The sequence below is a fragment of the Rhinoraja longicauda genome, chromosome 1, assembly GCF_053455715.1.
Source record: "Rhinoraja longicauda isolate Sanriku21f chromosome 1, sRhiLon1.1, whole genome shotgun sequence".
Lineage (NCBI taxonomy): Eukaryota > Metazoa > Chordata > Chondrichthyes > Rajiformes > Arhynchobatidae > Rhinoraja > Rhinoraja longicauda.
Genome location: NC_135953.1, coordinates 79,156,250 through 79,176,950, shown reverse-complemented (window position 1 = coordinate 79,176,950; position 20,701 = coordinate 79,156,250). Strand labels below are relative to the sequence as shown.

Below are 20,701 nucleotides of genomic sequence, written 5' to 3'. Positions count from 1 at the left end.
TTAGTTAAAGAAAGCAGCGTGGCAAGGAAATGCAACGATAGGGGCACAGGAACGAGGACTAAAAGGTTGACTGAGATCCAAGTAAACAAAACAGAATGCATGTCCTGAGAAACCAGAAATTAATTTCATCTGACATCAATTTTAAAAAGCACTCAGTAGTGTCTGTTTGTTAATCTGCTGTGTGTCTACTTGTTTCTGGTTATAATAGACCTTGAATTATTTCTTTCAGAGCTTTAATGACTTTCTTTTATGTTGTTTAGAAGTGTCAGACAGTCAACAGTGACAAAATAATCCAATTTTAAAAAAAACAAAGGTTTCAAACCATTGTCTGAAACTGCAGCAAATGCTGACAAGATGAAGACCTTTGCTCACGTCAGAGAAACTAACTGATAGCGACAAATAGGGTGCCTTTCATGCAAAGGATAGAAAGTGCTCCATCGGTTACATGGTTTGTATTTAAATGATGGTGCCTTGCATCTTTCCTTTCGGCTGTCCCACGAGATGGAGGAAGATTTGCTTCCAGTCAAGTTTAGTGGGTCCTGAGCAGGCAAATGGTCATCGTGGGGATTGCGGGTTCCTCCGCAGATGCGGCACGTGGAGGCCAGTTGGGCAGACAGGATGGTTTACGGGACAGTCCAGTTCCAGCCTTGAGCGAACGGGGGAGCTGGAATGTGGGGGAGGCTGCAGTGGCAGGCAGTCGATAGGACTGTTCGGTGAACTTCTGTAACTTTGTCGTGCCAAAGCGTGGCAACACATTTGTGCTGCCTAGCTGAGGTCTGCTATACGATCTTACCACTTTGCTATACGAACGTCTGCTGTACGATCTTACCAAACAAAGCATTTAATGTACCTCGGTACATGTAACAATAAAGTATGGTTGAATCACGAGCAGAGGAATGGACACGCATGCTACCAATTCTCAATTCTCCTTCACTCTGAGTATTCATGGCTAGAGATTTCCAAGAGTCAATGGAGGATGTTGCTTTTCTTCAAGATGACTTGGAGCCCATCCTTGAATCTTTCCCTCTGTCTTCCCGGTAATCCCTTCCCATGCTAAAGCTTGGAGTAGTGTCGGTTTTGGGAGACTGGTGTCAGGCAGGTTAATGATGTGACCTGCCCAATGTGGCTGATTTGTAACTAGAAACGACTCAAAGTACAAGAGTAATTCAGTGGGTCAAGCAACATTACTGGAGAACATGAATAGGACGTGTTGGATCGGGGCAGGTCAAAGCCAGGCAGGTGATAGATGGATAGATACAAAATGCTGGAGTAACTCAGCCAGACAGGCAGGATCTCTGGAGAGAAGGAATGGGTAATGTTTCGGGTAGGGACTGTTCTTCAGACTCTACCCGAAATGTCACCCATTCCTTCTCTCCAGAGATGCTGCCTGTCCTGCTGAGTAATTCCAGCATTTAGACAATAGACAATAGGTGCATGAGTAGGCCATTTGGCCCTTCGAGCCAGCACCGCCATTCAATGTGATCATGGCTGATCATTCTCAATCAATACCCCGTTCCTGCCTTCTCCCCATACCCCATGACTCCGCTATCCTTAAGAGCTCTATCTAGCTCTCTCTTGAATGCATTCAGAGAATTGGCCTCCACTGCCTTCTGAGGCAGAGAATTCCACAGATTCACAACTCTCTGACTGAAAAAGTTTTTCCTCATCTCTGTTCTAAATGGTCTACCCCTTATTCTTAAACTGTGGCCCCTTGTTCTGGACTCCCCCAACATTGGGAACATGTTTCCTGCCTCTAACGTGTCCAACCCCTTAATAATCTTATACATTTCAATAAGATCCCCTCTCATCCTTCTAAATTCCAGTGTATACAAGCCTAGTCGCTCCAGTCTTTCAACATATGACAGTCCCGCCATTCCGGGAATTAACCTAGTAAACCTACGCTGCACGCCCTCAATAGCAAGAATATCCTTCCTCAAATTTGGAGACCAAAACTGCACACAGTACTCCAGGTGCGTTCTCACTAGGGCCCTGTACAACTGCAGAAGGACCTCTTTGCTCCTATACTCAACTCCTCTTGTTATGAAGGCCAACATTCCATTGGCTTTCTTCACTGCCTGCTGTACCTGCATGCTTCTTTTCAGTGACTGATGCACTAGGACACCCAGATCTCATTGTACGTCCCCTTTTCCTAACTTGACACCATTCAGATAATGCTCTGCCTTCCTATTCTTACCACCAAAGTGGATAACCTCACACTTGTCCACGTTAAACTGCATCTGCCATGCATCCGCCCACTCACACAACCTGTCCAAGTCACCCTGCACCCTCATAGCATCTTCCTTACAGTTCACACTACCACCCAGCTTTGTATTATCTGCAAATTTTCTAATGGTACTTTTAATCCCTTCATCCAAGTCATTAATGTATATTGTAAATAGCTGCGGTCCCAGAACCGAGCCTTGCGGTACCCCACTAGTCACTGCCTGCCATTCTGAAAGGGACCCATTTATCCCCACTCTTTGCTTTCTGTCTGTCAACCAATTTTCTATCCCTGTCAGTACCCTACCTCCAATACCGTGTGCTCTAATTTTGCCCACTAATCTCCTATGTGGAACCTTGTTGAAGGCTTTCTGAAAGTCGAGGTACACCACATCCACCAGCTCTCCCCTGTCAATTTTCCTAGTTACATCCTCAATGAATTCCAGAAGATTAGTCAAGCATGATTTCCCCTTCGTAAATCCATGCTGACTCAGAATGATCCTGTTACTACTATCCAAATGCTCCGCAATTTCGTCTTGTACAATTGACTCCAGCATCTTCCCCACCACTGATGTAAGACAACTGGTCTATAATTTCCCGCTTTCTCTCTCCTTCCTTTCTTAAAAAGCGGGACCACATTAGCTACCCTCGAATCCACAGGAACTGATCCTGAATCTATAGAACATTGGAAAATGATCACCAATGCGTCCACAATTTCTAGCGCCACCTCCTTAAGTACCCTGGGATGCAGACCATCAGGCCCTGGGGATTTATCAGCCTTCAGTCCCATCAGTCTACCCAACACCATTTCCTGCCTAATGTGGATTTCCTTCAGTTCCTCTGTCACCCTAGGATCTCTTGCCACTAGAACTTGTGTCCATCTTCAGTTTAAACCAGCATCTGCGGTTCCTTCCTACACAACTAATGGATAAAGGTAAGGGTTTTTTTTATTGGCAGATAGGTGGACAAAGGCCTGAGATAAGTAGACAAAAGGGTTTGAGATAAAGGGAGACGAGGAGAAAAATGTTAATCCAGAGGAAAGAATGGGAAAGGAGGGTGGGATTGTGGCTGAAATAGATGCCACATCCAGCATCCAGGTGGAGGGCAGGGAAGAGAGGTGGGGAAAGTGTTTGCAATTAGGGCCTTAATGCAGGGGTTGTTGGCACAGGGAAGGACGCCAATATTGCTTTGCTCATCCTTCCAGTAGACTTACAGGATGTTGCAATGTTGGTTGCCCGAGGTGCTTGCTTGTTGTAGCCAGTCAAGGTTTTGGAAGTGCAGAGAAGGCAGGTTTCACTCTTGTCCAGGATTCTGTGATATTTCTGCTGGGTCTGAGATCTTGATTTTCAAACACCCCTTTCCTCAACATACTGAGAGCAATGTTGGCACAATGAAGGCTGTGATGAATTGGACCATTAATTCTGTCCTCGCCAAGAGATGGCTCCCAAGGTACAGGAAATGGCCCAGGCTATCACCGTGAACCTTTGTTGGAGAGCGGAGTGCTACGCTGCAGGCAAATTAGTCGGAGAACATGTGTAAGCAGGTAAATAACAAAATAATCAGTTTATGATTATGGGGAGAAAGGTGCTTTTTGGAAAGACAGGACTGCTTTTGAGCCATGGGGCTGCAGAAATCGCAATTTAGCAGTTCCCTCTGACTGGCTAAGTGGAATTAAATTTCCCCCTGGCAAAAATGGTTTATTTGCATTCTAGGCATCAGTTTTAGTATTCATCACACATGCTGAAGTTAATAAGTAGGCTAATATTGGTAGGTCGGGAATGTTATAGGCCCAGCGTTTCACGTGACTTTTGAGTTTACCAGTGGCGTTTCTGGATTTAGTAGTAAACTGTCACCAGAATGATAGACTTGGAGGACAGATCCAGTGCAAGTAAAAGAACTGTTTGAATGTGGCAGAATCGCATGATGCATTAATGATCAATGTCACACTGCACGTTCCTTATGGTCAGCCGTGTATTCAGCATCGGTATGACGTCAGTGTTTAAATGGCCGTCACCTAGCTGGAATGCTTGATTGTAATCTAACAGAGATAAGGATAATATTCTTAAAACAGGCCTGACTCTTTAAATTGTTTATGTAGGAGCGGCACAAAAAAGGGAACAGACCAAATCGCTCTTAAAATTCCAAGGATTTAAGTGAAATGTGGAAAGATCCTTGCTAAGATTGAAAATAAAAGGCTCTGGAAGTAATCTCGGCTCCGTCTCGCTTTGAGATTAAGCATTGATGCCCCAAAAAATCATCCATTCCTGGTGTAGGAGCCCCACACCTTTCCCTATCTCACACTCTATAACAAGCTAAAAGTTTCCATCAGCAGAGATAAGCAATGTTCATCATTGAAGGCTGAAATGGCTTCAAATAGTGAAGATTGGTGAAGAATAGCCGGAAACAAAATGTAACAATGTTTGCTATCAAAAAAAGTATGTTGAACACAGTGTGTATAATTATTGCCCTTTTTGTTCTGCAACATTGTCACTTTTTTCTAATGCAGCAGTCACTAATGTTCACTAGGATTTGACCACAATTGAATCAATGGATCTTATTTGGTACAGCTAATCCATTATTTGTCAGTCATACCTTGCAGCACAAATCGTCAGTCTCTTCATAAAGGCAAGAGTGGGCATGTTGCTATAGAAACTCCTCAGAGGAAAGACCCTTGTAGGAAAGGAAACATTTCCTCATCAAATCAAATCCATTAAACAAATAAAATACCACAGCGACCAAACGATATTCCCAACTGCAGGAACTACCTTTGAAGTAATGGGGAGGTGTCCGACTGCTCTTTGGCTGCAGATATGCATGGAAGCAGGAATCATTTCTTATCATTTCTGGAGATGGTTGGCATTTTCTTTCATTATTGATAGCACAACATGAATTCTGAAGAATTCCGAAGAACACAGCGAGGTCAGGAAAAACGTGCTTTATTGGTTACGTATGGCACAAGGAAATGCGTCAAGATTTTATTTTAAAAAGAAACACTTTAAAATACCTTTAGGTTTTTGGGCCAGTCGCAGCCAGCTGGTACTGTAAGCAGTCAGCTCTGTGCAGCTTGGCTCACTTTTGGATTTTCACTTGGATGCTGGTACTGTTGATTGCTCCTCTGCTGGGCACGTTAATGATGTGAGACGCCATTGAGCCCAGTGGTGGAGCAGAGGCTCACTATAGAGAGGGTCTGGATTCACACCACATCATGTCATCGAGTGATAAAGTGTGGAAACAGGCCCTTTGGCCCAACCTGCCCACACATGTCCTCAGCTTTAGACCAGGGAGGGCTAACATATACGGTGATCCTGTTTATGAGAACTGTTTTTCATGCTGTGGCACAAGATAATGAAGGCTTGATATTTTACTTTAATGATTCAAATATTTTAATGCTTTTTTTGGTTAAAATCATTGTTTCACTTTTTTAAAATACCCTTGTCATTGTTTAAAACCAGAATAGTGACTGAATGTCAATAAATATCCAAGCCAATTAAAAGTATTTAGTGACCCTTTTGTCAGCTGAGCTGTGCTAAGTGATGACGGCTTCGCAGGGGAGGGATTCAGGCCATGTCTCCAGAGGATTAGTCACCATTCCAATCTCGTTTAGCCTTGGAGACCTGTCGAGTGTGAAAGGTCAGCTCACAGGGCTCTCCACATTCCTTGATTTGTTTAAATTCCCTTTGGATGGGTTAGGCAAAATAGTACTTAATATAAAGCAAACTGTATGCTTTCACCTTCTCCCTGCAGTTTATAACATTAATACCATCCTTGTAAAGTATTGACTATGGTTCAGTAGCCTTCCCTCTGGGTCAAAGGCAAATTGGTTGGAGCCCATTTCCAGGATCTTGATTGCAAAATCCAAAATGCCAAGTCTCGGGACTTCACCTGTTCCTTTTCTCCAGAGATGCTGCCTGACCCGCTGAGTTACTCCAGCTTTTTGTGTCTCTTCAATGTAAAACCAGCATCTGCAGTTCCTTCCTGCACATGACAATTCTAATGTACTATTGAGGAAATTTTTCTTTTACTGGTTCATTTTTTGGAAGTGTGTCACCAGCATGGGCAGCATCCATTGCCTTTAAACAGAATCATTTTCTGGGTCATTTAATATTCGACCACTTTGAAGTTGTACACTGGGGAAACCAGATATGGATATCAGTTTTCCCCATTAAAACTTTCCCCATGAAAGACATTGGAGAATCACTTGTTTTTTTTATGACAATCTGGTAGTTTTTGTTATTATTGCAAGGACTAATTGTCTTATTCCTACATTATCCCCTGCCTCGTTGTGGTGTCCTGGTTTCCTCCCACACCCTAAAGACATATGGTTTAGTAGGTTAATTGGCCTCTAAATTGCCCCTAACATGTAGGGAGTGGATGTAAAAATGGAATAACTAGGGTGAACGTGTGATTGTTGGTCAGTGTGGACTTGGTGGGCTGAAAGGCCTGTTGCCATGTTGTATCTTTCTGTCTGAAGAAGGGTCTCGACCCAAAATGCACCTATTCCTTTTTTTCCAGGGATGTTCCAGGACAGCATTTTGTGTCTATCTTCAATCAATCAATAAATGGATTTGGATTGTACATTTGCCACGGTGGGATGTGAATTTGGAACTTGGGTTGTTCTCTGCTTTTGAAGCGCTAGCCCTAGTAAATTGATCAAAGCATCCCTGTCAGAGGTGTTGTATTGCAAATGAGCCCTCGAGTGAATGCCAGAGATCTGATGGTAGCACAGGAGCCCTCGCCAGATGGCCTGTTTTAGCAGTCAACAGATATTGCTAAAACAGAAGTGTTGATCATGATATCTTTGCAACTTGTGGTACCTTGCCCGTGCACAAATAAACCACCACATTTCCTGCATTACAACAATGCTGTACTTTAAAAATACGGCATTGGCTTGAAGGTTTTCCTCCATGTCCTGAGGTTTGTAAGACTTACGATATAAATGTAAATCTTTCTTTTCTCATGTAATATGCAAAGTTAGTGAGTACTTTAGCAGAGGCATGGCAGCTTAAGGAATGCAAAGTTGCATTCCCCATCAAGATAACATTACACCAGATGTTCACAATCATCTTTGAATGATCTGAAGGGGGGAACTGGTCAGTAAATGTTGTTTATATTACGAGAGGCTTGTGTTCATTTCTCCCCGGACCCGCGCAAGAGTGAGAAAATGGGAATGGTGTAGGACAGCCAATGTCCTCAAACCTACCCTGTCATCCAAAGCAATAATGGTCGACCCTCTCCAGGCCTCAGCTTCCAATCTCCCTCAATTCATCGATCTTTCAAAAATATACCCACCTCCACTTTAAACACCTCCAATGATCTAGCCTCTCCAACCTTCTGGGGAGGAGATTTTAATCAATTCACTACACTCTGTGGCAAGCAACCCAATCTCACTTAGTGATTAATTATACTGGAAGCACTTGATTTTTGCTACAGATTTTTAATTTTCTGATGGCACTTTGGATATGGCAGCACTGATCTCCAGGGACAAGTTAAGCAATTTCATGGCGCATTAGCCCTGTCAGCAAACAAACATATTAACCATTGCAAGCAGTATAGTTCGCAAGATTGGTTGCTACTAATATTAAATTTAGGATTTGACCTCAAAATGGACGTAGATGTTGGTGCCACAAGTGCATTGGGACAGGAGCATATGGCAGACTTGGCCAATAACACCGAGAAAATGAAATCGTACAACATTACCCTTTCTGTTTCTTGCGTTCACAGCAGACGTCCCATCTCTATGTGCTTTTATTTACAGTAATTAAAAGGCAGAATATCAGAGGGGATTAGTGGCACTTTAATAAATAAATAATGACATTATTAACAAGATATATGGTCATGTCACGTCTTTCTATAAACTGTTTCGACGCGCATTATGCAAGTATTAGCTTAGATAAATCAATGCTTAAATGTCACACGGAAAGGCTTTGTTTTCATTCCCCGTTGCTAATGCAGTTTTTCTGCCCATGAAGAAATGACTAATATTGCAGAGTTCTCAGTGTCTCTTCACTGGGCTGGGTTCAGCCTGACCTTTCTATGGCTATTGATGTTGAACTGAGGAATGGAGCCTGTTTGCACCATGGAGCACTGTCTTCTTAGCAATTCAGATGGTGGGCTGCTGTTTGTTTTTCCCACATCTGTTTTGATCTGGCCCTTTGTGGGAATGTTTGCTGAATGCTGGCCCTTCTACTTTCTCCTGAAACGACAAGCCCACTTGAACGGATGTTTCGGAGCGTTAGACACAATGTGTTTCTACCCGCTCCTCTCTGACCACACTTAATATTATCAGCTTACAATACTCCGACTGTATTTCACAAAAGCTGTGGCTGTCATCTGTCTGAAGTTTAGACAGGCGAGCCCACTGTTATCAAATGGTAGTTTGAATGGATGTGCTTTATAAAAGCGAGAACATTGTGATTTATTTTTTGTCACTCCCTAATTCCGGATTTCCCTCTGCCCCCGAGCAACATTCTTGCTCCTCTCCTGAAGGTGCTGTCTCGTGTTCAGGTGCACGACATGAAGTGCCAAGAGTTCACCGGCATGTTACTTAATTGATTCATTGCCCTCGAAAGTGAACCTTGTCAAGCTGCTTGGCCGAGGATGGCTTCACACCCAGACAGGGTGTCGGGGGTTATGGGGAGAAAGCAGGAGAATGGAGTTAGGAGGGGGAGTTAGATCAGCCATGATTGAACGACAGAGCAGACTTGATGGGCCGAATGGCCTAATTCTGCTACTATCACTTATGACCTTATGATCCAGACCGGATTCCATCCCCAACTACAGTGCAGCTGAGACCTCTTTCCAGCAGGTTTTTGTTTGGATAAAAACACATGGCAGGCATTGTGGGTGCTTCTTCCCACCATTTATATATTTTGGGAACACCGGAAACATTAAAAATATTCTAGCACATATTTAATGCCCATCATTGGGAATTTGTTGATATCACGGTAGTTAGTGTCAGTCATGGTGATACCACAAAAATGTCAACACATTTGCTATGTGAGCTCAACATTGGGGCCAACCACACGCTGAGGGATCTTGTCATGAGTGTAAGGTTTAATACAACTTCGCATTAGAAAAAGTATATTTTTTAAAAAGTTGAAATTGCCATGAAACCAGATGTGTGAAAAGTCATTTGTTTAGGAACTCTTGACAGTCGGAATACTGGGAGTAGCAAATCACAATTTTGCGACAAAAGGATGGGTCAGTAGATTCTAATGTGTATGAAGGAACTGCAGATGCTGGCTTAAACCGAAGATAGACACAAAAAGCTGGAATAATTCAGCGGGACAGCCAGCATCTCTGGAGAGAAGGAATGGGTAACGTCACCCATTCCTTCTCTCCAGAGATGTTGCCTGTCCCGCTGAGTTACTCCAGCTTTTTCTTTAGATTCTAATAATTTAGTTCATTGAAAGTTAGCAGTGATGCAAAAGTTGATGCAATTAGAAGGGCTTCGATCAAGATGTGAAAGTTATCGAGCTGGTTAAAAACAATAAAGTTCAATTTGCCAATGGACATGAGGAAAGAATGTTTCAGGCTTCACTTTGTCATTGACTCTGCCAGCCCCTCTCTGTGTCTTGCAGATTTCTAACTGACCTGTACACCCACAGAGTACATTTGAACATTCTGTGCCATCTAGGGTGAATGCTGTGGGCCCACCTTGTGGAATTGACAAGCTGTTATCATGCCCCAGCCAAATGAGTAACACATTTTTCATTAGAAAAGTTGTCAATTAGAGATCAGACCTTTAATAAACATACAAAGTTATCCTTTGACAGACACCATATGAGAAATATTAAAAACAGACACAGTGTGCTTATATTATATAAAAATGAGACAGTGGAACTCCTGGTATGCTCTCAAGTACTCCATAAGAATATTTTTAAATGCCATATTGCTTCTTGGATTTCAATTTACTGCTTATTGATCTCAAATGAAGTGCAATTACGATTCAATATTTAAAAAAACATACATAAATCCTTTCATGATCTCTTTGTGCTTTTTGGTAATAAAGTACTTTGATATGTGTTACGTGTATGGTTACCTTTCTAAGATAGAAAATCTGGCATCCTGTTTCTATACAACAAGCTCTCCTAAATGCCGTTGTGATAATGACTGGACAGTTTGTTTCAGTGATGTTTGTTAAAAGATAAATATTGACGAGAAATAAAGACAAGAAATGGAGCTACAATGTTATTACCCCTTCAACTCTTCCCTGCTCCTGATGCAATGAAATTAGCTAACTTTTGGATTTAAAATTGAAGAACAGCCATTTTTATGAGTTCATAAGTTTTGGCGTAGCATTAGGCCATTCGGCCCATCGAGTCTACTCCGCCATTCAATCATGGCTGCCTCCTAATCCCATTTTCCTGCCTTCTCCCCATGATGTTTGACACCCGTTCTAATCAAGAATTTGTCTATCTCTGCTTTAAAAATATCCACTGTCTTGGCCTCCACAGCCCACTGTGGCAATGAGTTCCACGGATTAACAACCCTCGGTATTGGAAAGTATTATTTGTTCGAATAGGGTTTATTATTTGAAGACACAGAAGGGTTTTTTTCTGTTTTTGTGTATATTGCTCACTATTGCCTCTCTTTTCACTCTCTCCCAGTCGCCTGAACAGAAACAATCTGCAGGTCTTGCCCGAGTTGCTTTTCCTGGGAACTCCGAAGCTCTACAGACTGTGAGTAGTCAAATTTCCTTAACCTTGTCAAATTTGAAATCAAGAGACACCTGGATAATTTCCGTGACATGTGGCTACTCCTGAATGAATTGCACCACATCAGCACACACTAACCCCCCCCCCCCCCCCCCAAGTGAATTTTTGCTTAAACTAGTTTGACGCTACATATAATCACTGATATTTTGTTAATGCAACTCACTGAAGAGGCTGTTTACTTTGGCTTAATTGTCATGATTTTTCTAAAGCCCTTACAGGTATAATTGTTTTTTTGTGAGATCTTCCAGGATAATTGAATAGTTGTAATTTGCTTCATGCTTTCTTACCAGTCGTAAATCAACGTTCAAGCTTGGTTCTGGGGTACCCTCGGGCACTTTGAAGCAGGCAGACACATTCTTGATGATGATTTAGAAGGAAAATAGTTCATTTTAAAGTCATTGAGAAGCAAGTGCTTCAGAAAAGTGGAGGATGAAGGTCATGTCTGGAATGGTTTTAAATTGTTGCAGTTTACTGGGAACTTTCCGTGTCTAAAGGATCAATTTTCCTTTTCGTTTACAGGAAATAAATTCTGAAAAAATCTTAAATTTTGCAGGTTAAGGTGATCAATGTATGAATATTGAAAATGTAAAATAAGTCTGCTGTTGTCTCGTTGTTATAGCATATTACATTGATTTTGATGTGAAGTATCCTTTAATTTTAATAGGTAAGCGGATTCCTCTTTGAAGAAAGAGTGGTTGCAGATGTAACTTCACTGTCATTCCATATGGAATTTGAAATCTTAACCATTTTGGTGCCTTTTTGTTCATTGCAGGTGGAATTTCTTGAAAGCAAAATACAATATACATGCATATAGTCGAGATCAATATCATATGATCACAAACATTTGAGAGCAATAATAATTATATTCAAAGCATAGTGCAAATCTTTTGGGCAGTTATAAACTAATTATGTTCAACATTGGTGTAAATAACAAATGAAGATCATTTGTAGCTTTGATATTCATTACTTGACTGAAGCATCATTTATGCATTACTTTCAGATGAATTTTCAGCTATAAATGATTGCAGCAAGATTGAGTTGAAATAATAGGTTGTTCTTATTTCTCTTATTTTTGTTTTCCTACAATTTTATCTCCCATTCACTCTTGAAAGAGTTAATTCCCACTGGCATATCCTATTGGCAAACAGCAATCAGATTGTAGCCAAGATGTTTTCTGTATTCTAGGTCCTTGGTCCACAACATTGAAGTATTTCTCCTCCCAACTACTGCAGTGAGCAGAGCTCCAGATGGCTATGGAATGCAATTGGTTCTCAATCACATCTGTTTCTATAAAGATCTGTTTGTGTTCATTTGTATTGAATGGATTTACATTAGCATAATTTGATTTTGATAAATCCCCCTTTCAAATTATTAGATCTGTGCAGTGCTGTGTCTGGGCCACACCAGTATCAATGGAGCTTTCCTGTCACTGTTGTCTCCCCATAATTGAGTATACTTCAGAATAGGGAAAGTGAGTATAGGCTTTCAGCAACGGGTCTGGGAGGCTTGCTATTCATTGCGCTTGAAGAAAATTGCAGAGCAGTTTGTCTCCACTCCCAGTAGGCTTGCAGAGAATCCAAGTGGGAGAATCAGTACATTGTGTCATCCCCTTATGTGTAGTCACCCATCCCCTTATGTGTAGTCACTGCATTTATCCCTGTGCTTGACGCATGAGTATTAATGAGATGTCGCATTGAAATCAATCCACTTTCATATTTCAGTATGGTATTGTTGGTAGCATTTTTCATTTGGGTTCATAGGTTGTGGGTTTGAGATTTGTCATTGACACAATTTAACAGTTAAATTAATGGTGTATTGTTGGAGGAATTGGCCATCGTAAGCAACGTTCTGCCATTTGGCAGGTTGAGGATCATGGGTCCCATGACATTGTTTACATCGTATTTGACTTTCCTGTGGAGTGCTGCAATGTGCTGCTAGTGACATTAATTATCATAGCTAAGAAATCTCTGATCCTGCTCCTCGGTCAGTAACTCCCATTCTTGTGGATGGAGCTCATGGATTTATCTAAATTCAAGGTGATTCCTGAGAAAACCTTGATCATTTGGGTTCAGAAAAATTGAAGAGGCTTTAAAAAAAAAAGTTCTTGTTTTATAGAATCTGGATGGATGATCTCCAAAGGAAATTTGTAATGCAGGAGGCTATATGGGACATTGTATGCATCACTGTTTTGAAAAAATGCCATCCATCCACCCTTATTTCACTTCCAAGAAAACCCCCCATATTTTTGCAGGTCAAATGTGGTCAGATCTGCCTCTATCTCATTTCCAGGCACAAGTTCCAGACTCACAGTATCAAATGGGTGAACTATACCCCTGCCCCACTTCAACCCTTCTACCAATTACTTTACATTTATGCCTTTGCATTCTTGACTGCATATTAAGGGATCTGGTCCTATTTTCACTCCAAGTACAAATGAGATTCTGTATTAAAATCTAATTTGATATTTCAGTATTTTGTTGGTAGCATTTATTCTTTGAGTTCATAAGGTATCACCATGTGGTATCAGGTGCCTGTTTGTACTACACACTGCCTTCTGTGGGCTGTAACAGAATATATTAAGTGGTGCAGAGGGACAAATTGTATATGCACTTCCAGCTTATCAGATGGACCCAGTATGAAGTTCACTTGACAAGGACTGAATTGCCATTTGGTTTTCCAGGAAATAATCGTAAGTTTAACACACTGAGTGCAATGTTATGTTTATTGCCCTACTGAAAGGGCTGGCAAATAGTTCAGCAAGTGCCCAGCAGCATTTGTTGCCATGGCAAAGAAGTTGTTTTCTTGATTCTGAAGTCCAGATGTCAAATGGTAATCGGGTTTTGTTTGTTCTCCAAAAGTTTACATCGGAGATAGACAAAATGCTAGTGTAACTCAGCGGGACAGGCAGCATCTCTGGAGGGAAGGAATGGGTGACATTTTGAGTCAGACCTGGAGACGAAGGATCTCAACCTGAAACATCACCCATTCCTTCTATCCAGAGATGCTGCCTGTCCTGCTGAGTTACTCCAGCATTTTGTGTCTATCTTTGCTGTGAATCAGCATCCATACATATGTGATTCAGCTGCAGCATGGTAATTTGGTGCAGAAACTTTCAACCAACATTGTGTTTTCCCACCCTCTTAATCTCGCATCAGCTGAGATAAGCTACCTTAAGTAGACATAAAAAGCTGGGGTAAGGCAGCTGGCCGGGCAGCATCTCTGGAGTGAAGAAATACGTGATTCAAGTCAAGACCCTTCTTCAGACCAAGAGAAGGGAGAAAGAACCGAGAGGTATGAGAAGGTACATGGAACAAATTAATGAAAGATATGCAAAAAGACAGATCAAAGCCAGCCAGTTATCTTAACATGGATTGAAAAGTGAACCCTTCCTGTGTGTGCAAAATGGCTTTCTGCTGACCTAGATGGTCGGGCTGAATGGAGGATTCAGATTCTTTAGTTTTGCAAGGAAGACTAAATGTCTGCATAATGACATTGTCCGCATGGTTACCTTCTGGCTTAAGAGGCTGGGGAATTAAGTCGATATCTACTATGCTACCTCTGGCTTAAATCCTGAATTACAAGGTTGCACTATATTTTTTCAGTACAGTGCCAGGGCCTCACTGAATAAAAGCTTGCTAGCCGTGTAGCAAAAGCACACGACTTTAGAGCTGCTTTTAATTTAAAATACGGCAGGAAACAGATGGTACTGGATCGACCGTTAATTATATTGTCCCACCCAGCTACCTAAGGAGAGTGCCATCAAACAAATATAAGGGAGGTGGGGATAAGTCTGTTAATGTTTGCCCTTATAAGTCTATGATATCAGGGACTTCACTGCAGTGGGGAAATGAAGGAATTGAATGTAAAACTGAGAAGGAAAATACTATCTTTTGCCTGGAAGTTGTTGCTGAACAGACCATGAAGTCAGGATTATCTGTCCGTGTAGGCTTGGCTAATTCAGATATTTTAAGAAAGATACATGCTTTGTATCAGAGCGTTGCCAAGTCTGTGTTTCATCTTTTGTAAGCTCTGCTCTTTAACCTTGCATAAAATGGATTTTAATTCAGCAGCTTAAGTAGTGTTGCAGATTTTAATAATGCTGATAATAAGTAACTCGAATCGCCACTGTGGTGTGAAATGCTGCTGAAAATAAAATCATTTGAAGAATATTTGAAATGCTTCACAGGCTGCCAGTACCGGTGCCAAAGAAAATTAAGATAACGCAACATGAATTGTAATGTATTTTCTTTTCAGGAAACATGTCCATCATAGTCTGTGGTAATGTTTATACAGGTTGTATTCTGCATGCCAAGAATGATTAGCATTTTGTGCACTCTGTTCCAGTCTCTGAGTTATTTAATTTCTTTGTAAAATTACTCCTGAAACATAGATTTGGGTCCAGTTGACAAAATGAATCCTTCTCCAAAATTCACTGCAGTTACTCACCTGGGCTTCTCGAACAGCAAATTACCCAAACCCACACCAAGAAGACAATGGCTTCAGCTGCATGGGAACTGTATCTTTAGGCTATCCATCCTCAGTTGGATGTTTGTTGTTGATACTTCAGTGTCATGGGGTGAGATTTTCCTAACCAACGATATTTTAAAGGTTCCTGACCTGCAGGACTGCAGATGATCTGGAAGGTGACTTGCTATTGCCTCGTGAATGGCAGGGTTGCTGAGGATGCTGGTGATGCCTGCACTATGTAACGTGAATCTAAAATAGTCTGCACACATGCAGGAGAATGAGTTTCAGAAGTCCATAAGTCAAAGGAGCAGATTTAGGCCAATCGGCCGATCAATTCTACTCCACCATTCAATCTAGTTGATCTATCTTTCCCTCTCAAAACCATTTCCCTGCCTTCTCCCCATAACCTTTGACACCCATGCTCATTAAAAGTCTGTCAATCTCCGCTGTAAAAATACCCATTGACTTGGCTTCCCCAAACGTCTGTGGCAATGAATTCCACCTATTCACCACCCTCTGAAGAAATTCCTCCTCATCTTTCTAAAGGTATATGCTTTATTCTTAGGCTGTGCCCTCTGATCTTAGACACTCCCACTAGTGGAAACATCCTCTCCACATCCACTCTATCCAGGCCTTTCACTATTCTGTACGTTGCAATGAGGTCTCCCCTCATCCTACTAAACTCCAGCAAGCACAGGCCCAGAGCCATCAAACACTCTCAGACATTAACCCAATCATCTCTGGGATCATTCTTGTAAATTACCTCTGGACCCTCTCCAATGCCAGCACAGCCTCCCCTCTGATAAGGGGAGCTTAAATGGAGTGGCCCCTTTCAATCCATTTAAAACAAGCACCCGTTCATTACAGGTTGCTAGTTTCTTCTTTGTCAATGGCACTGAATAATGAGAGGGCGTAGGTGTGTGAACGACGTGAATGGTTGCAGCTGGTCATCAGTAGCAATGAAGGGAATTGTTTCTAAAACTGTTCCCAATTTCATGGTTGGTCCATAGTTTCTCTAAGGGAGCCATGCTACTGGAAATATCAGATGCTTAGGTGGAGGTATTTCCCTTGTAACAGTTATATAGTTACAGCTGTGTTTGCAGGGTTAGCAAATCAGTGCAAATGTGATTAGCATACTGTGTGGTGCTCTCCCTGCTGCTACATCCTGTGAAGGGTTCGTTGGGCCATAGCTCAGGCTTCCCCCATTAGCTTGAGGGCAGACTGTGCAAAGTACCGCCAGTGTAGAGTCTACTTTGCAATGCGGAGCAGCCTCTCGCAATGTAGAGCCAAAGCTTGTGCTGATGCCTTGTGACGCCTAGGAATGGGCCACTTCATTAGTTCATCTGTCATGTTGCCTGTTTTATTTCAGTGAGACAAGTGGGATTAATGGTCTGAGCCCAGGTCTGACGTTGATTCCACACGATTACTCTGCATGCACTTTGTACAAACTGGGTATTTCACATAAATTATATTGTTCAATATTAGCATATGAATTTGTTAACATGTCTCTTTGCTGATTCCATTCTATCTTGGACCCTTATTCCAACTCCATGTTGACATAAAGTTAACAGATGACTGTTTTTTTTGCTGGTCACCATGGTCTGAACAGAGATTCACTCAAGAATTTCAAAGAATCTGGAGAGAATAATTTTCAGGTTACTTGTGTATGCGGCACAGTGGTGCAGTGGTAGAGTTGCTGCCTTGCAACGCCGGAGATCCGGGTTTGATCCTGACTACAGGTGCTGTGCTACAGAGTTTGCACATTCTCCCCATGTCTGTGTGGATTTTCTGAGTGCGCTGGTTTCCTCCCATGTTCCAAAGACTTGCAGGTGTGTAGATTAATTGGCTTCTGTAACTTGTCTCTAGTGTGTAGAATAGAATTAGTGTACGGATGATCACTGATTGGTGCAGACCCAATGGGCTCAAATGCTTGTTTCCACACTGTATTTATAAACTAAACTAAATTATGCCTTGCTATTTGCTTATCTCTTTGAACTTCAGTTTCCATGTCTATGTGGCATAACTTGCATGGTTGTAAATATCTAGGACTCCAATTTTAGATTTGTTTTCTGAGATTTGAATTGGCGCAGATTATGGTAGTTATTGCAGAATATCATTGGGTCAAGAAACATCTCAATCAAATTCTTCTTATAAATCTGCCGGCTCTTCCTGCAGTCCACTTGTAACTCTTAAGTTTTGACCCATGACATTTGTTCCTACCCCACCCTCTTAAGGATGGAGCTTCTGACAAACAGCAAGCAACACCACTGGTTTAAGAAGGGCTGGGACTTGAACTGTTTTCTCTGGTGTTCCAAGCACCTGGTCAAAAGGACATGTGAGAAGGCAGGATGATGCGTCAGTAACGAAATTTGATGGGCTTTTTTTGTGCCATCACATACCAGTTGGCCTTCAAGGTTGTAATTACAACATAAAGAACAAAATCTTGATATAACCTTTCTTATTGCATCAGATTAGGAGAATTGACTCCAGGGAAGTTTCCAATGTTAATGAACACATAATGTGCAGAAAGTATATTTTAAAGCTGTATATTTCACAAATTTAATTATTTTATATGCATTGATTTGCTATTAATGTTAGTTGGTTTCTTTCAACACAAAAATTGTAGTTACCATTGTGTTTTGAGTTTTCTTGGATGTTAAATGGTTCTCATTCAAAAATCCTCATTCACATGGTTCATTGAGGGGTAAACTCTGCATTAGAATTAGTCTGCAGGATGCATCCTTATGGAGGTACTGTGGTTACCTTGTCACTTCTCTGCAGTTACCAAACCCAGCTACTAAAAACCAACAGTGGAGCAGCTGGTAGAGCTGCTGCCACATAGCACCAGAGGCCTGGGTGTGATCCTGAATGTGCATGCTATATGTATGGAGTTTGCTCATTCTCCCTGTGACCATGTGGATTTCCTCTGGGCCCTCCAGTTTCCTCCCACATCCCAAAACCATGTGGGTTTGTAGGTTAATTGGCCTCTGTAAAAAGCCCCCCAGTGTGCAGGGAATGGATGCAGAAGTGGGATAACTTTGAACTCTTGTGAATGGGTAATTGATGATCGGCATGGACTCGGTTGGCCGAAGGGCCCATTTCCATGCTGTATGTTTTTTAAAGCATGTCACATTATATGTGTGTCTTAGAGAAAATCCTGTCTGTTCTTCCACTTTGACAAGTAAAGAGGAGGAATGTTCAGCATTATCTGACAGTGCCTGAAACTCCTTGCAATGACATAAAAACATTGCAGACCATGCCATGCTCTCATTTAAAAATAAGAAAGCCATGCATGACAATAAATCTCAAGTCTAAAAGCAGGCATGGCAATCACTTTTATATTTTCGTAAATCTCAGAGCACTCAAGATTGTGTGGATTGGAGCAAAGAATAAATTCATTTCACTGAATTAAAAGCAAGATTCACTGAATTGTGTTTTATAAATGTAAAACAAAAAGCTGCAATTTTATTAAATGGATGTCTGTTATGTTTGGGTTTAACCTCTTGGCTTTGGCTAGTTGATTTGTGGGAATTGGGAATTGGTATTAATTTTCTTTATTAGCAAGTAATCTGTTCAGTCTGCAGCTCTGATCCCATTGCCTTCACACTTACAATGCGGGGCTGTAAAGGAGAACCAGGGAATCAATGTTTCCAATATGTGCCCAAGAGGTAATTTCTTTAATTTAATATTTCCAAATACTGGAGCCAAACCACACAAGACCACGGGATTAAATCCCGATTCAAGTGGAATTAGGGAGGCTCTGGGGTAAGATTTTTGTTCTCTTTTGACGTTTGTTCTGAATGAAAGGTGCATTTGTAAAGGCACACCTGAGTGTGTGCTGTGCAATTGTTTCAATCTGCCTTTAGCTGATTTGGGGTGGATGGCTTTGGGTCCAGGTGGACGAAACACATTTAAAAGAAAGTCATCCTTACTCCATTTCAGTGCACTATTTGAAATATTTTTTGAGCATTAAAAGTTGTGTTTTCTGAAAAAATGTTTAATAGCTGAAAAGACTTGTACAGTTTCCATTCCTTTTTGTTTTCATGTTGGTTTTCCTGTTATAAAATATAATATATAAAATTTCATGTTTTGTGTATGAAATTTAATATTTCATTTACATGTATCATTCTTACAGATGATGGGTGGGTAACCTCCAGCTAAATTTCTGATAGCTTTGTGTGCAATAATATGTATTTTCTTTTGGCTATTCTGAAATGCCTGGCATCTACAATACATTTGCAAATTGGTTTTGAAATTCCTTCCCTGTCAATAACTAAAGATGTTGTGTTAGTGCATCAAAATTTGCCTTCAAAATTCATTGCAGGCGATGGAGTACTGATCCTACAACACACTTAGCAACTGATTATGGGGATGAATTTTGAGAATTATTCTTTGCACAATATACTAGAGACTGAACAAGTAAGTTGCCACAACTTTCTTTTTATAATCTATAAATGTGGGAAGGGTTAACCCAAGTGTCCAGTGAAGACTGGAACTATCCACAGTGACCTGATTTCTCAATCACAGCGTGGCTATCCTGGTCAACTCTAGTACCTCTTGGAAAGCACATTGTTCAGTCTCCTGACTGCTCATCTGAAGCAAATAGATTCTGACTATTTAATTTGGTTTGTTGGCTCACAGTTCAGTAATCATTCCTTGCTGATCAGCGGTGGTGGATTGCACAAGTGTTTGACCTGAAATACTGATAACTACGGAGTAGAAATCTGTCTGTAGTATGCGCTAAAGGGAATAGTAGCAGCTTTGCATTGTACGTTGCTTCTGAAATTTGGTTTCTTTGAAAGAAGTGGGGTGAAATGTGTTTCAACCACTATCATTCATGGTTAGCACAAGATACCAAGGACTTTTTTGTTGTTGTACAATATAGATGTGTCCAAGCTTGAGGAAGAAAATTAGGATAAATGAGCCAGTGGTTGGAAGGGGTGATTTCTTCAAGCACTTTATCGATATTCTGTGCATTGGTGATATACGAAAATAAAATGTGAGCACATCAAGCATTGATGAGATTGAGTACAGAAAGAGGACCAAAAAAACCATAAGCAGCTGACTCTGTTACCAGCTCTTTGCCTTAATTCAAAGCCAGAATGTCCATTTGGCCTGCGAAATTCCTTGTGGTCACATGCAATGCCTGTCTAAATCGAGGGCACGGGAAGTTTTCATGGTTTTGTAATGAAATAGATTTCCTTCTGGTGACTTTCTCACCCTGCAGTGGAATGGTGTCCTGAACTAAACATGTACAACTCGTACCATGCACTGTCAGAAAAATGAGGTGTAGCTGA

At 41.3% G+C, this 20,701-nt stretch overlaps 1 protein-coding gene across 3 annotated transcripts in view; it reads left to right on the top strand.

Annotated features, from left to right (window-relative positions):
- Positions 1-20,701, top strand: part of slit2 (slit homolog 2 (Drosophila)) — a 392,618-nt gene that overhangs the window by 15,077 nt on the left and 356,840 nt on the right. For all 3 annotated transcript variants that reach the window (XM_078400635.1, XM_078400644.1, XM_078400653.1), the window contains exon 4: positions 10,830-10,901. In XM_078400635.1, coding sequence (XP_078256761.1) covers positions 10,830-10,901 — 72 coding nt within the window. The remainder of the gene's footprint in view (positions 1-10,829; positions 10,902-20,701) is intronic.